The sequence below is a fragment of the Argentina anserina genome, chromosome 1, assembly GCF_933775445.1.
Source record: "Argentina anserina chromosome 1, drPotAnse1.1, whole genome shotgun sequence".
Lineage (NCBI taxonomy): Eukaryota > Viridiplantae > Streptophyta > Magnoliopsida > Rosales > Rosaceae > Argentina > Argentina anserina.
This window is the reverse complement of record NC_065872.1, coordinates 88,225-101,190: the sequence shown is the minus strand read 5'-3', so window position 1 is coordinate 101,190 and position 12,966 is coordinate 88,225. Positions and strand designations below refer to the sequence as shown.

General features: G+C 38.6%; 4 protein-coding genes across 5 annotated transcripts; all 4 read left to right on the top strand.

Annotated features, from left to right (window-relative positions):
* The first annotated feature begins 3 nt into the window (after positions 1 to 3).
* LOC126800185 (6,7-dimethyl-8-ribityllumazine synthase, chloroplastic) lies at positions 4 to 2,494 on the top strand. Of its 2 annotated transcripts, none has more exons than XM_050527501.1 (8): positions 4 to 187; positions 296 to 438; positions 514 to 609; positions 972 to 1,067; positions 1,183 to 1,261; positions 1,472 to 1,518; positions 1,624 to 1,683; positions 2,197 to 2,494. In XM_050527501.1, exons 1-8 carry the CDS (start codon positions 52 to 54, stop codon positions 2,233 to 2,235), a joined length of 696 nt encoding a protein of 231 aa, XP_050383458.1. In that variant the 5' UTR covers positions 4 to 51; the 3' UTR covers positions 2,236 to 2,494. The 2 variants fall into 2 exon arrangements, with proteins under 2 accessions (XP_050383458.1, XP_050383466.1); XM_050527509.1 differs by having other exon boundaries at positions 14 to 187; positions 305 to 438.
* On the top strand, positions 2,308 to 7,440 carry LOC126800171 (inactive glucose-1-phosphate adenylyltransferase small subunit 2, chloroplastic). Its single transcript, XM_050527460.1, has 11 exons — positions 2,308 to 2,445; positions 2,554 to 2,846; positions 2,984 to 3,900; positions 4,130 to 4,420; positions 4,505 to 4,774; positions 4,860 to 5,030; positions 5,860 to 5,963; positions 6,074 to 6,185; positions 6,327 to 6,425; positions 6,708 to 6,827; positions 7,177 to 7,440. The coding sequence occupies exons 3-11, from the start codon at positions 3,703 to 3,705 to the stop codon at positions 7,291 to 7,293; spliced, it is 1,482 nt and encodes a 493-aa protein (XP_050383417.1). The 5' UTR covers positions 2,308 to 2,445; positions 2,554 to 2,846; positions 2,984 to 3,702; the 3' UTR covers positions 7,294 to 7,440.
* Positions 7,441 to 7,646: 206 nt separating this feature from the next.
* On the top strand, positions 7,647 to 10,606 carry LOC126786536 (RAP domain-containing protein, chloroplastic). The gene is made up of 4 exons (XM_050512386.1): positions 7,647 to 7,699; positions 7,903 to 9,670; positions 9,782 to 9,864; positions 10,044 to 10,606. The coding sequence occupies exons 2-4, from the start codon at positions 7,909 to 7,911 to the stop codon at positions 10,110 to 10,112; spliced, it is 1,914 nt and encodes a 637-aa protein (XP_050368343.1). The 5' UTR covers positions 7,647 to 7,699; positions 7,903 to 7,908; the 3' UTR covers positions 10,113 to 10,606.
* Positions 10,607 to 10,744: 138 nt separating this feature from the next.
* LOC126786548 (uncharacterized) lies at positions 10,745 to 12,759 on the top strand. Its single transcript, XM_050512397.1, has 3 exons — positions 10,745 to 10,885; positions 11,049 to 12,022; positions 12,548 to 12,759. The coding sequence occupies exons 2-3, from the start codon at positions 11,081 to 11,083 to the stop codon at positions 12,551 to 12,553; spliced, it is 948 nt and encodes a 315-aa protein (XP_050368354.1). The 5' UTR covers positions 10,745 to 10,885; positions 11,049 to 11,080; the 3' UTR covers positions 12,554 to 12,759.
* The last annotated feature ends 207 nt before the right edge of the window (positions 12,760 to 12,966 follow it).

The window sequence follows — 12,966 nt, the reverse complement described above, 5'->3', positions numbered from 1 at the left end:
AAGAAACCCTGCTGCTGCTGCTGCTGCTGCCGCTCCTGCTCAGAAATCAAAATGGCGTCTGCTTCCGCTCCAACCCAGAGGTTTGTTCAGTCACGCCTCCCATTCAGCGAATGTCATCATCACCGTCGGATTCACCAGCTACCCAAAACACTCCTCTCTCTTTCATCTTCTTCTTCTTCTTCTCAACGTAAGCTTCCATCTTTTTCTGCAAAACTATTTACTCATCCAAGTTTTCATCTTTTTCTGCAAAAACTAATATATACTCATCCAAGTTTGCATCTTTCGTAATGGTGAGTGGTCGCAGCTGCTGCATTTGCAATAGCAACTCCAACTCTAACCCCAATTGAAAGGAAGGAGCGTTCCTCTTTTGCTCAAACTGCGGCTGTTCGCCATCTCGTGGGTTCCGTCACCACCGCTCACGGCCTGCGTTTCGCAGTGGTCAGTTTCTGTATTGTTTAGAACATCTAAATCTTCATTTCGTATCATCAATAATTGTTGTTTTCTTTGTTCAAGGTTGTGGCACGGTTTAATGAGATAATCACAAAGCCACTGCTAGAGGGAGCTTTGACTACTTTCAAGAATTATTCTGTTCGAGATGAGGACATTGATGTATGTTGCCTTTGCTTCATACCTATTAATCATTCTACTAAAATGAAATATTCTGATTCCCAACTCACCACATTATCTGCATACTTTGACTGCTTCTCCTTCATGTTTGAACTTTCTGTCGGTCATGTAATTGCTCAAGGAAAAATCCTTTCAGGATCTCATCAGATAGAAGTTTAGGACTCGTATCTCTGTTTTTTCTTCTTAATGAACTTAACTTTTAAAAAGAAAATGGGTGAAACTGTGCAGAACTGCTACCTCTTAGCATTTTGCAATTCAGAGACATGTCAATACAGTAATTTTCACCCAAAGAATAATTATTTACCAACTTTGTGCTTGGTACTCTTATTTTGCTTCTTCCTCAGGTGGTATGGGTTCCTGGTAGCTTTGAAATTGGTGTGGTTGCACAGAAGCTTGGAAGTTCGGGGAGGTTTGATGCAGTTTTATGCATTGGAGCTGTGGTATAGTACCATTCAAATTTTGTGCATCTTTGATAATGTCTCTCCATGAGAGGTTCACATACTGTGCTGTATTTTCATCTAGCACCCTAATCTATAAATTGCTTGTTGTCAGTAGATAAGAGGTGATACAACCCACTATGATGCTGTTGCTAATTCATCGGCATCTGGAGTACTCTCAGCTGGCTTAAAATCAGGTTGGTACCTGGTTTCCCTTGTTGCTAAATAGTTGTGTCTTGGAGTTAGTACTCACTAACTTTAGTGTTACGAGGGGTTACGATATTTTTTCCAAACCTTGAACCTCTTATTTGGTTGGTCATATTGTCAATATTGTATTCATGTTTCTCTTTATTATGTTATTCCATGAATAATGTTTCCTAATATAAGCTTGTTATATGTGTTTCTAGGTGTGCCATGCATATTTGGTGTCTTAACTTGTGATAATATGGAGCAGGTAAACCTTTCAATGAAGTCATCAAATTTAGCACTATTTACTTTTTAGTCCTATATTCTTATTAAAGGCGCGGATTGATCTTACTGTGCCATCATTACATTGCAGGCTTTAAATCGAGCTGGTGGTAAATCTGGTAATAAGGGTGCGGAGACTGCCTTGACAGCTGTAAGTCTAAAACCAACTAGTTTCTCTGCTGTATTCCGTTAGTTTGGAAATGAAGCGTTATCCTATATTATGCTATTCCTTATAAATATTTTTATAGAGTAAATGTTGCATTGTAGCGTACGGTAAAATCTATATATATATATATATATATATATATATATCACCAGAATCTGCACACCCCAGCTAGGGTGCGTCCCTTTGCACCCAAAAACTTAAGAAAAAAAAAAGATAGAAGAAGAAGAGTAAAATGAAGGTAATACATTTAGGGCTTCATTGTAATAATATACATGGTTGTCGTGTAAAAGAACAATTATTTTAGATAAGACATTAGAATTCTGATTCTCTGATATTTTAAGTGAAACAAAAGGGTATTGAATAGGAGCCATGCTGAGAATAGAATTCTTTTTTTCTCTTTTATTTGCTGTATCTTACTAAATCATTCTAAAAATAAATTTATTTTATGTGTATTTGATATTTTGGTACACCGCTTTGACAGTTTGACTTGTATTGCAGATCGAGATGGCATCTTTGTTTGTGCACCAATTGAAGTAGTGTGTTCTTACTTTTGACTCTTGAGGATGGAATTTTAAATTTGACCTGCATCGTCTGTAATCAATGTGCTTGGTGTTGTTGTTCCATTTTTGAACTGTTAGAAAATGTGTGGGCGATGATCAGACATGGTAGACGTATAGCCCAGAGTTCGGCTATTTGTTGATTTACTAAAGCCCTGCCAGATGAATCTTTATGTTGAAGAAACAGAAAGTAAGTACAAAGAGTTTTGAATAAAAGTCTCTTGATTTGCCACATGAAATTTGTCTCTATTTCGCATCCAAATGGGGTCAAGTACCACTTAAACTGTATTGATGGCAGACTAGCTTGTTTGTGTTCCTGTACATTTGCACCCGAACTTTCAGATCTGGGAAGTGGACAGGCAATGACGCTGTTACAAGCGATGACGCAGTGTTTGGAGACAATGTCCGGTTGATTACCAGACTTGCAGTTTGTCTATTAGCACTGCTGGACAATAATGTGAACCTAGTTGCTTAGTTTTCTTGGGACACAAGCGTAGTTTTGAGAGGGATGAGGAGGGCGGACTGATGAGCTTGAAAGTTCCGTCACATTTACACTCCCTCAACACATAATATATGAAAAAGAAAATCCAAGTTAGTGTTCCTCCAATATGCTTCAAAGATCTCACTTTACTTGGATATGTATCAAAACATGCGGGAAGTCCTAATCAATACGCCTAATTTCTCCATATTCAACAAGGTTTTGATAACATAATTTTGTTCTACCGCAGGGAGATGCATAAAAGATGACCCAATGCCTACCTTCAACCCCACTCATTCCAAAATCCCAATTACAGTCGCCACAACGCTCAAGCTGCATTTCCTAGTTAAGTGACAAATATGCCCTCAGATTTTACTTTTTACTCCCTCCCTTTGAACTAATGCCCGACTTATTTACTTTAATTTTTTTTTTCTTGGACCCCTAGAATAAATTATAAACTACTTTATGAGTTATTATTTCAAGCAATCGTTCACCCAATAGCATATACAGAAGGGTGTTGGGGCATAATGGTCATCTGCAGTTGGCATTTTCATGTTGAACAAGCTGTCGCTGCAGAAGTCTCTTTGTGCATCTGTTAACCATGATTCAAGTCTTATAAGACAGACAGCACAATTGAAAACAACAAAAAGAAACTACAAAAGGCATAAGAAGCTTAGAATCAAAGTTATACATACACAGCAGAAAGATTGATATAAGGCATCCTTCATGTGTTAGTTAGGGACATCTTCATTAGAAAAATGATTTGCTGAAAACCCAAATGCTTGATTCTAGGTTCTAACCTCTGGCCATGAAGGAAGAGTTCCTTACTAGTCATGAGGTGGAAGAAAACAAAATATTCCCGTCTTGTTCTCTCTATTTAATCTTTACTCAGTTGGGAGGAAGGGAAGCAATATATGCCTTGATACATCAGCATATACATCAATTTGCAACTTGCCGTTCTACATTGTCATGGTGATCTTGCAGGGTTGTCTTCCCTCCCTTGTTAATAGTAATACTCAAACAAAGCATCCCATTATCGTTGGATCAGATTATTGGAATCATGAAAAGCGTTCACTGAAGCTTCATTCTAGTGTTTCTCCAAGCTCATTGATATCCAATTCACAGCAAACTCAATCTCCCACTGCATTGTTTCCTCCCATTAATCAGGTTTAACTTCCTGCTTATATCCTGCAAATCCTACATAAAACTGAGGCTTAACTTCCACTCATGCTTTCACTAATCCTGGTCATTTATCACAACACATTTGTTCTTTGATTTGCTTGATAATATATTGTATATATACTAGTGCAATCATTTCTTCTTTAACAAGGTTTGTGTTAAGGCATCTCCAAATTACATCACATTTTTACAATTAATGTTAATTTATTCACCCCAGACTGTGGCAGCTATTGTATTTGGGGATGGACCAGAATCACAACTCCATCCATTGACAAAGAGAAGATCAGAAGCGGCCATACCAATCGCAGCTCGTTATAGACTGATTGATGCAGTTGTGAGCAACTGCATTAGCAGTAATATACACAGGATATATGCTCTAACACAATTTAACTCGACTTCTCTCAATTCCCACATTTCCAGGGCTTATTCTGGACTTGGTTTTGGAAATGACGGGTTTGTTGAAATAATTGCAGCATATCAAAGCCCTGATAATAATGGGTGGTTTCAGGTCTGGAAGTCGTTTTTTTTTTAATTCTCTATGTTAGATACTTACAAGTCCTCTGTCCTAAAACGACTAATACCTTGATCTTAGGGAACTGCTGATGCTGTTAGAAGATGCCTGTGGCTGCTGGAAGAGTATCCGATGTCTGAGTTCTTGGTCCTTCCTGGTTACCATCTCTACAAAATGGACTACCAGGAACTCATCAAGGCCCATCGAAACAATAGGGCGGACATTACTGTTGCAGCATCAGTTCATAGGTTTATTCATGACCCTGGCTTTGGCTTTTTAGATGTGAATTCTGAAAATCAAGTTTTGGAGTTCAGATTGAAGTTGGACGAAGGGCCAGCCAATATTCACTTAGTGAGTTATCTTAAGCACACTTATTTCCAGAAATGGTTCCTCTTATTATATTCTGCATGAGGAACCCTTATAACTGAAAATTCAGGCCGACGGCTCAAGTAAATCCAACAGTACTGCTCCAAGTACCATTATCACAAGTATGGGAATTTATCTCATCAACAGAGATGCATTAAAAAGGCTCCTAGAAGAGCATTTCCCCGAGGCAAATGACTTTAGAAGTGAAGTGATTCCGGGTGCCATATCTCGTGGAATGAAGGTCTTGCCTATTACTAATATACATAAGGGTAAATTCCTCCTATGGTACCTGATGTTTGGCTACTTGGACAATTTGATACCTAATGTATGAAAGCGGACAATTTAGTACATAAAATTCTCAAATTTAGGCCATTTTGGTACTTATGTCAATTTTGACCATATTTTCAGGGTTATTTTCGTCATCTTATCTCAACTTTACTTCATTTTTATAATACCTCCAAATTGCTTCTAAGTTATCACTAGAAATTTGATAACTCATCCACTTAGTATCTGTGATGATTTACGTATATAAGTTTTCATAATGTAGCTATCAATCTAAATTAATTTTAATTATAAGTAATTAAAAAAAATTTGATAAAAATTACAATTGCATAAAGCCAATTTATTTCCTTTGCAGAAAATAATTATGATACAATAAGTATATTAAGAAAAACATTTATTTTCGATATATGCGAAGTAGATGCTAAGTAAAGTAGATATATCAATTTAATTATCTCCAAAGAGAGGCAATTATAGGAAGAAATGAAGAAAAATGTGAATTTAATGAGTTTATGACTAGAATGACGGAAATAACCCTGAAAATATGGTCAAAATTGATAGAGGTACCAAAATGGCCTAAATTTGAGAACTTTAGGTACCAAATTGTCCGCTTTCATACATCAGGTACCAAATTGTCCAAGTAGCCAAACATCAGGTACCATAAGAGGAATTTACCCTATACATAATGTAAATCCTGTGATATATGCAAGTAACTAGTTCTCCTGTAGCCTTTGCTGCTTCAGTATTATGGTTACTTGTACTAAAGATTCTTTTCTTTCTTTTGAGGTCAGGTACAAGCTTATGCATTTGATGGATACTGGGAGGACATGAGGAACATTGGAGCATTCTACCAAGCAAATATGCAAACTATAAAGAGTACAGACGTGGGATATAAGTCAGTAACTTTTATAGGGGAAAAGGCTGAATGTCCTGGTATTTTATTTATGTTATATTTGGACCTTTATTGAACTAAGACAGATCGACTTCACCTTTATTTCATTGCAGCTTCTATGATAGAGAAAGTCCAATCCACACTTTGCGTCATTGTCTGCCTCCAACTCTTATAACTGATTCTGTGATAACAGATAGTGTAGTTGGAGACGGTTGTGTTCTCAATGTAAGCCCAAGCATTGATATAATTAAAAAATAAAGTATGATGGATTATTGTTTCTCAGTGTATGATGAATGTAGTCTTTGATTAGTCTGAACTTTGTCTTGCATGTTTCCGGATCATACTTTTTGACTTGCACAAGATTAGGGTTGCAGGATCAAAGGTACAGTAGTTGGAATGAGGTCAAGAATTGGAATTGGAGCAATTGTTGAGGATTCAGTGATCATGGGTTCAACTTTCTATCAAGTAAGAGGCATCTCATATCTTCTATCCCAGCATATATTGATTTCGTTTGTGAATATTTAAGGGGTGTGGGAAATCATGTACTTGAAAACAAAATATCTCTCTTAATTAGTCTTCTCATCCCACTTTACTTTTTCACACTTCATATCAAAATTACCTGCATAATTTTCACTGTTAATTTGTGTGAGTGTCTCATTAATACATGCATTGATGCATACTTCAGTATCAAAATCCTCTAGTCATGTTGTTGCTTCTGTTATATCTACAATGGCCATTCATTCGCAGTCAAAGGCAGAAGATAGTGAAAACAAGAAAGGGGCAGACATTCCCATCGGAATTGGTGAAGCTACTCAAATAAGGAAAGCTATTGTAGACAAGAATGCAAGGATTGGCAAGAATGTAATGGTATGAATCCTATAAGCTAACGACACTGTACATTCTCTAGGTAACAAGTATAAGGAGTTCTCCCATTACCTTCTTTGGTGACATAATCATCTGCAAACTAAAACAACAACAGCACCCAGTCAACAACAAATAGCCATTTACTAAAGAATCATTGATTGTGTAGTGTTATTTTATGTTTATGCAAATAGAAGGATCTTCAGTAGCACTACAGATTATGATTCAGTTACCATATTTACAGAAGCCAGCCAATGTATCATTAATCATTAATGATAGCATGAATTTCATCTCTTCATAATTAACTATATAACTCAGCAGGCTAGCTTTAAGTGACTATGGTGGTTTAGTGCAGATCATTAACAAAGACAATGCCCAGGAAGGGGACAGAGAAGCTGATGGCTATGTCATTCGTGAGGGGATAGTAGTTGTTCTTCGAAGTGCTGTAATCCCAGATGGCACTGTTGTCTGAGAATTCTAAAACAGTTTCCCATTCTTTTAGCGTTAATGAGATGAACTAAAACGTGTACATCTTCATTTGGTTCATTCATACCAAATATATAGCACTCAAGTGCCATCAATACAAGATTTTAACAATTCAAACAAGCTGTATTGTAGTCCATTATAATCAATGAAATATTATAGATGAAAAGTTGGGGTGTAATTTCCACACCCTTTTTAATCTTGCTTGCTTTATTCGACTGCATTCCATAATTGTTTTAAAGCCCAAGATTTTTTAGAATGGGCTCTATTGTGGGCCGGATAGTTGGGACCGTATAAAAGGGTGCAGAGCTGCTATCCTCGTGGCTCAACCGGAAATGAAAGAGATGGAGTAGCAGGAGCAGCTCGATAAATCCAACTTGCCCAGAAAACTAGTGGTTAGTTTCCTACTTTTCTCATGTGCTTTTCTTTTTCATTTATATTTGCATGCTTGTTTATTGCCACTGTATATTGTTTCTGGGCATCTTTTGCTTCCTTCTATATGGTTATAGGAATGGGTGAGTTTCTTCTGTCTTTAGCTCAGTAAGTTGATTCATTAGAATACTCTCTGAGTTGGGCTTCTTATTCTCAAACTTGTTAGGTAAACATGCAAGGATTACTTAATGCCTTCTCTTATCAAATTCGTTTGAAACCCCAAATTGCTCCGGTGACGAAAACTGGGCTCCTCGCCCAGAAAGTTGAGCTCGTTTTTCCAAGAAGAAACTGCTTCCATATATGCAGAGATAATACTACTGCCATTAGCTCCGCCAGTGATGAAGAGGAAAAAGAGAAGGGTAATATGGACTGGGAATTGGAGTTTCTTGGAGAGCTTGAGAACAAGAAAAAAAAACAACCTACATCAAAGCTACTTCAAGATACTGAGGGCATGGATTGGTGTGTGAGGGCAAGAAAGACTGCCCTAAAATCTATTGAAGCCAAGGGCTGGTCTCACAGAATGGAAGATATGATTACCAAAAAGAGGAAAAAGAAAAAGAACAAGAAGAAGCTGACCACGAAAGAGAAAATGATTAAGAAAAGCAAACAAGTACTAGAAGGTTTTGATTCAGAGGAAGACTTTGACATGCAAGGTGTAGATGCATTAGATGGTTCTACCGACTTAAGAACAACCGTAAGTATGCTGGGAGGTGGGATGTTTGAAGAGAAAAAGGAGAAGACCATGCAAGATTTTGTTCAGCGGCTTTCCCAATTTTCAGGGCCATCTGATAGAAGGAAAGAAATTAACTTGAACAAGGCGATTGTTGAAGCACAAACTGCAGAAGAAGTTTTGGAGGTTACTGCAGAGACAATCGTGGCTGTAGGGAAAGGCTTGAGTCCCTCACCCCTCTCCCCTTTGAACATTGCAACTGCTCTTCATCGAATTGCCAAGAACATGGAAAAAGTTTCAATGCTGGAGACACGTAGATTGGCTTTTGCTCGTCAAAGAGAGATGTCTATGCTTGTAGGAATAGCAATGACAGCCTTACCCGACTGTTCAGCTCAAGGTATTTCTAATATCTCCTGGGCATTGTCTAAGATAGGGGGTGATCTGCTATACTTGTCAGAAATGGATAGAGTTGCAGAGGTGGCCTTAACCGAGGTTGAGGAGTTCAATTCACAGAATGTCGCTAATATTGCGGGTGCTTTTGCCTCCATGAAGCACTCTGCTTCTGATCTTTTTCCAGAGTTATCAAAGAGAGCATCTCATATCATTCACACTTTCCAAGAGCAAGAGCTTGCTCAGGTTTTGTGGGCTTTTGCTTCTTTATGTGAGCCTGCTGAACCTTTGCTGGATTCTCTAGATAATGTTTTCAAAGATGCACACCAATTTATATGCTTCCCAAACAAAGAGCAATCATACCTCAACAGAGAAAATGGTATAGACAACATTGGAGATGTTGACATCAATGGCATTGCACATGCTCCTGTGCTCAGTTTCAGAAGGGATCAGCTTGGTAACATAGCATGGTCATATGCTGTTCTAGGACAAATGGACCGCAATTTCTTTACCCATGTGTGGAAAACTCTTAGCCAATTTGAGGAGCAAAGAATTTCAGAACAGTATAGGGAGGATATCATGTTTGCTTCTCAAGTTCATCTAGTGAACCAGTGCTTGAAGCTTGAGTGTCCACATCTTCATTTATCTCTAAAGAGAGATCTAGAGGAGAAAATAGCACGTGCCGGTAAAACTAAGAGATTTAATCAGAAAATGACATCCTCTTTCCAGAAGGAGGTTGCTCATCTTCTTGTTAGCACTGGCCTTGATTGGATCAAAGAGTATGTTGTGGATGGGTACACCTTGGATGCCGTTGTAATTGATAAGAAGATTGCTCTGGAGATTGATGGCCCAACTCATTTCTCAAGAAATACTGGTTAGTATCCTGAAGCTTATGTACAAGATGTCTGTATGCTTGGATTCATTCGAGTCAAAAGATTGCACTCGCACTAATTAAATCAATTTGAACATCTTCTGATTTGTGCAGTGGCTCCCTTGGGACACACTGTACTCAAACGCCGCTACATAACTGCTGCTGGTTGGAAAGTTGTGTCTTTGTCTCATCAAGAGGTGAGTTCTCACATTCATGGACTATTTAAATGTTTATCATGTTCAGATTATTTGTGCTGAGTATATGCGCCCAGTGCACAGATTAAAAGTTTTATTACCAGTAAATTGTGAAGTCTGATCCATCATTAGCAAACTTCTGGATATGGTTCTCTAACATGATTGCATTTTGTTTTTTGAAGTGGGAAGAACTTGAAGGTGGGTTTCAGCAGGAAGACTACCTAAGAGAAATTCTGAAGGATCACCTTTAGACGTGGTATGCACTATGAAGGTGAAAGAGAGGGGACGAAAGAAAGGCAGATAAGTACATTTAATCAGGCACCCTATGTCATGTTAAATTGTTAATAGAAGATATCGGTGCAAGTCCAACTAGTGTAATGTCATTCTGAGAAGTGAGATGCAGTATCAGTATATACCGTTAGTGCTCTCCCTTGACATTCCCTGGTGATGAATCGGTTCTGAGAGTCAAGAAACTTGAGTGCATTATTGGCAATTGTAACATGAGTTGATGATTATTGTCAATATTTGATAACGTAGCTTTGAAAACAGTTTGTATATATTATCATCAGAGCATCTCCGATGCATGGCGTGCATCTTCACATCCGGTCATTTATGTAGTTCGTTTCATATTAGTCACTTCTGTAGTTAGTTTCAGACGAGACATGAAACATTAGTCAGGTTTATTTTCCATCTGAATATCAACTGAATCCCGCAATATATAATTCACAAAGAAACATTTGTTGTTGGATGAGGAGGGGTCGACCGGAGCCACAATTTTGAAAAAGGAAAAGAAAAGAGAAAATAAAGAATATGTGATGCGTGTGCGTGTACGTGGGGCCAGAGATATTAAGTATTACTTTATTGAGCAAGCTCCCCTATTTGGAAATTGGAAGGAAGATGAAGATGAAGATGAGGAGTGATGTAGTGATAGAAGTCATACAAGTCAGAACTGCAAACGGGAAATCATAATTGGTTTGATCCTCGGCTGTGCCTGTTGCTCGTCTCCTCCATCGATCGGCTCCAGGTAACATTTTGGTTGGATCTGGCTTGTTTCAAGATTATATGGTTCTAGATCTCATCGAACCAATTCTCTCTTCCGGAATCATCCGTTGCTGCTGGCTTTCTGTTCTTCAATTGTACATGATTGACCAACTCATTTGATTTGAAGTTGCTAATCTATTTTTAAGGCGTTTGTTGATCGAGCAAGCAACTAGTATCGATGGCATCCTCCTATAATGACGCAGAAAGAGTAGATCGGGGCATCAAGGGGCAGAAGAAACAAGAAGAAGAGGAAGGCGACGGCTTCCTTGATAAGGTCAAGGATTTCATTCACGACATTGGGGAGAAGATCGAGGGAGCTATCGGATTCGGTAAGCCCACTGCGGATGTGGCTGCAGTTCACATCCCCTGCATCAATCTTGAGAAGGCCGAGATTGTGGTGGATGTGCTCATTAAGAATCCTAATCCGGTCCCCATCCCGCTCGTTGACATCAACTACCTCATCGAAAGTGATGGAAGGAAACTCGTGTCCGGATTGATCCCCGACGCCGGAACAATCCACGCCCATGGGGAAGAGACTGTCAAAGTTCCACTTCACTTGATTTTCGATGACATCAAGAGCACCTACAATGATATCGAGCCTGGAAGCATTATTCCCTACAGGATCAAGGTTGATCTCATTGTGGATGTCCCTGTTCTCGGCAGGCTCACTCTCCCACTTGAGAAAACTGGGGAGATTCCTATACCCTACAAACCTGATGTTGATGTTGACAAAATTAAGTTTCAAAAATTCTCCTTTGAAGAGACTGTTGCAGTGCTCCATTTGAAGCTCGAGAACATGAATGACTTTGACTTGGGCCTCAATGCTTTAGACTACGAGATTTGGCTCTCTGAGGTCAGCATCGGAGGCGCTGAGCTCTCCAAATCTGCCACACTTGCAAAGAAGGGTACCACTTTTGTTGATGTTCCTATTACCTTCCGGCCTAAGGATTTTGGCTCTGCGCTCTGGGATATGATTCGGGGTAAGGGTACTGGCTATAGCATCAAAGGCCACATCGATGTTGACACTCCCTTCGGGGCCATGAAGTTACCCATTGTCAAGGAGGGGGGTACCACACGCCTCAAGAAGAGCAAGGAAGACGGAGGTGATGACGATGATGAGGTATGTAATCTTCTCACTGGATCTGATTCCCCTGCTACGTAATAGTATTTGCATTACATTCTGTACATAGTAGTATATGCATTGCATTCTTTACATGATTATATTATTTGTCTATATTCTTTTTAGATTGATTACTTGAACCATAACCTGAAATATATATCTTGAAGGGGTCATGATTTATAGCAAAGCAATGTGGATACATAAGACTGATGTCTCTCAATGACTAAACAATGGTACCTTATGCATTATTGTTCTGTATTGCTAATCACAATGTACCCCTCCAACGTACCTTTGTTATCTACACCATCCCTTTTACCAACTAACAAAGTCGTGCTTACGGATTATTAACATGGAATATGGCAAAATCCTGCTCTTGATGTCATCTATCTCAAACTAAACTCTGTGTCATGCTGCTCTTTAACATGCTTTTGGGAATTATATACTCTACTAGCCTGATTATTTTCTTGATTTGCATTTCACGCATTGGCTTGTTTGGTAACGAATTTCATAAACTTTGATCTGCAGGACTAGAGTGGGAGGGGTTTGGCATTGGCATCTGCTTGCAATCAAACTAGTGGTTGTTGCTTGTTGTCTGTTTTTCTGTACGAGTATTTTAGAAAATAATAGTTATTAAGGCGCTTGAACTTGAAGTTTTAACTTCTGTCGAAGTGTATTATCTGTTTGCAGAAAATGTTGGATAAAATTTAAACTTATCATATAAATAAGCTTTTTCTTTATAGGGGTTATATAAGAAAGTTATGTGTTGTTGTCATATATTATTTACTGTGGAGGCTTTGCACATTTTATTGTCTAGTTTCTCAAAGTTTCAGCATCGTAGTGTGTTTGGATAGCCAGCAAAGTTATTGCCAAGGGAGGGCTCCGAGTTTTCGAGAGCAAAGGTCAAACCCTATAATTCTAGGCTATGCGGCATCCGCCGGCGGCGA

Excerpts from the sequence above, each read along its gene's own strand:
- LOC126800185 (XM_050527501.1), top strand. The coding sequence starts at position 52 with ATGGCGTCTGCTTCCGCTCCAACCCAGAGGTTTGTTCAGTCACGCCTC. Across the intron at positions 439-513 it reads ACGGCCTGCGTTTCGCAGTG|GTTGTGGCACGGTTTAATGA; the intron begins GTCAGTTTCTGT and ends TCTTTGTTCAAG. Across the intron at positions 1,068-1,182 it reads TTTTATGCATTGGAGCTGTG|ATAAGAGGTGATACAACCCA; the intron begins GTATAGTACCAT and ends TGTTGTCAGTAG.
- LOC126800171 (XM_050527460.1), top strand. The coding sequence starts at position 3,703 with ATGGTGATCTTGCAGGGTTGTCTTCCCTCCCTTGTTAATAGTAATACT. Across the intron at positions 5,031-5,859 it reads CCATATCTCGTGGAATGAAG|GTACAAGCTTATGCATTTGA; the intron begins GTCTTGCCTATT and ends TTTTGAGGTCAG. Across the intron at positions 6,186-6,326 it reads GAGACGGTTGTGTTCTCAAT|GGTTGCAGGATCAAAGGTAC; the intron begins GTAAGCCCAAGC and ends GCACAAGATTAG.
- LOC126786536 (XM_050512386.1), top strand. The coding sequence starts at position 7,909 with ATGCAAGGATTACTTAATGCCTTCTCTTATCAAATTCGTTTGAAACCC. Across the intron at positions 9,671-9,781 it reads TCATTTCTCAAGAAATACTG|TGGCTCCCTTGGGACACACT; the intron begins GTTAGTATCCTG and ends TGATTTGTGCAG. Across the intron at positions 9,865-10,043 it reads TGTCTTTGTCTCATCAAGAG|TGGGAAGAACTTGAAGGTGG; the intron begins GTGAGTTCTCAC and ends TGTTTTTTGAAG.
- LOC126786548 (XM_050512397.1), top strand. The coding sequence starts at position 11,081 with ATGGCATCCTCCTATAATGACGCAGAAAGAGTAGATCGGGGCATCAAG.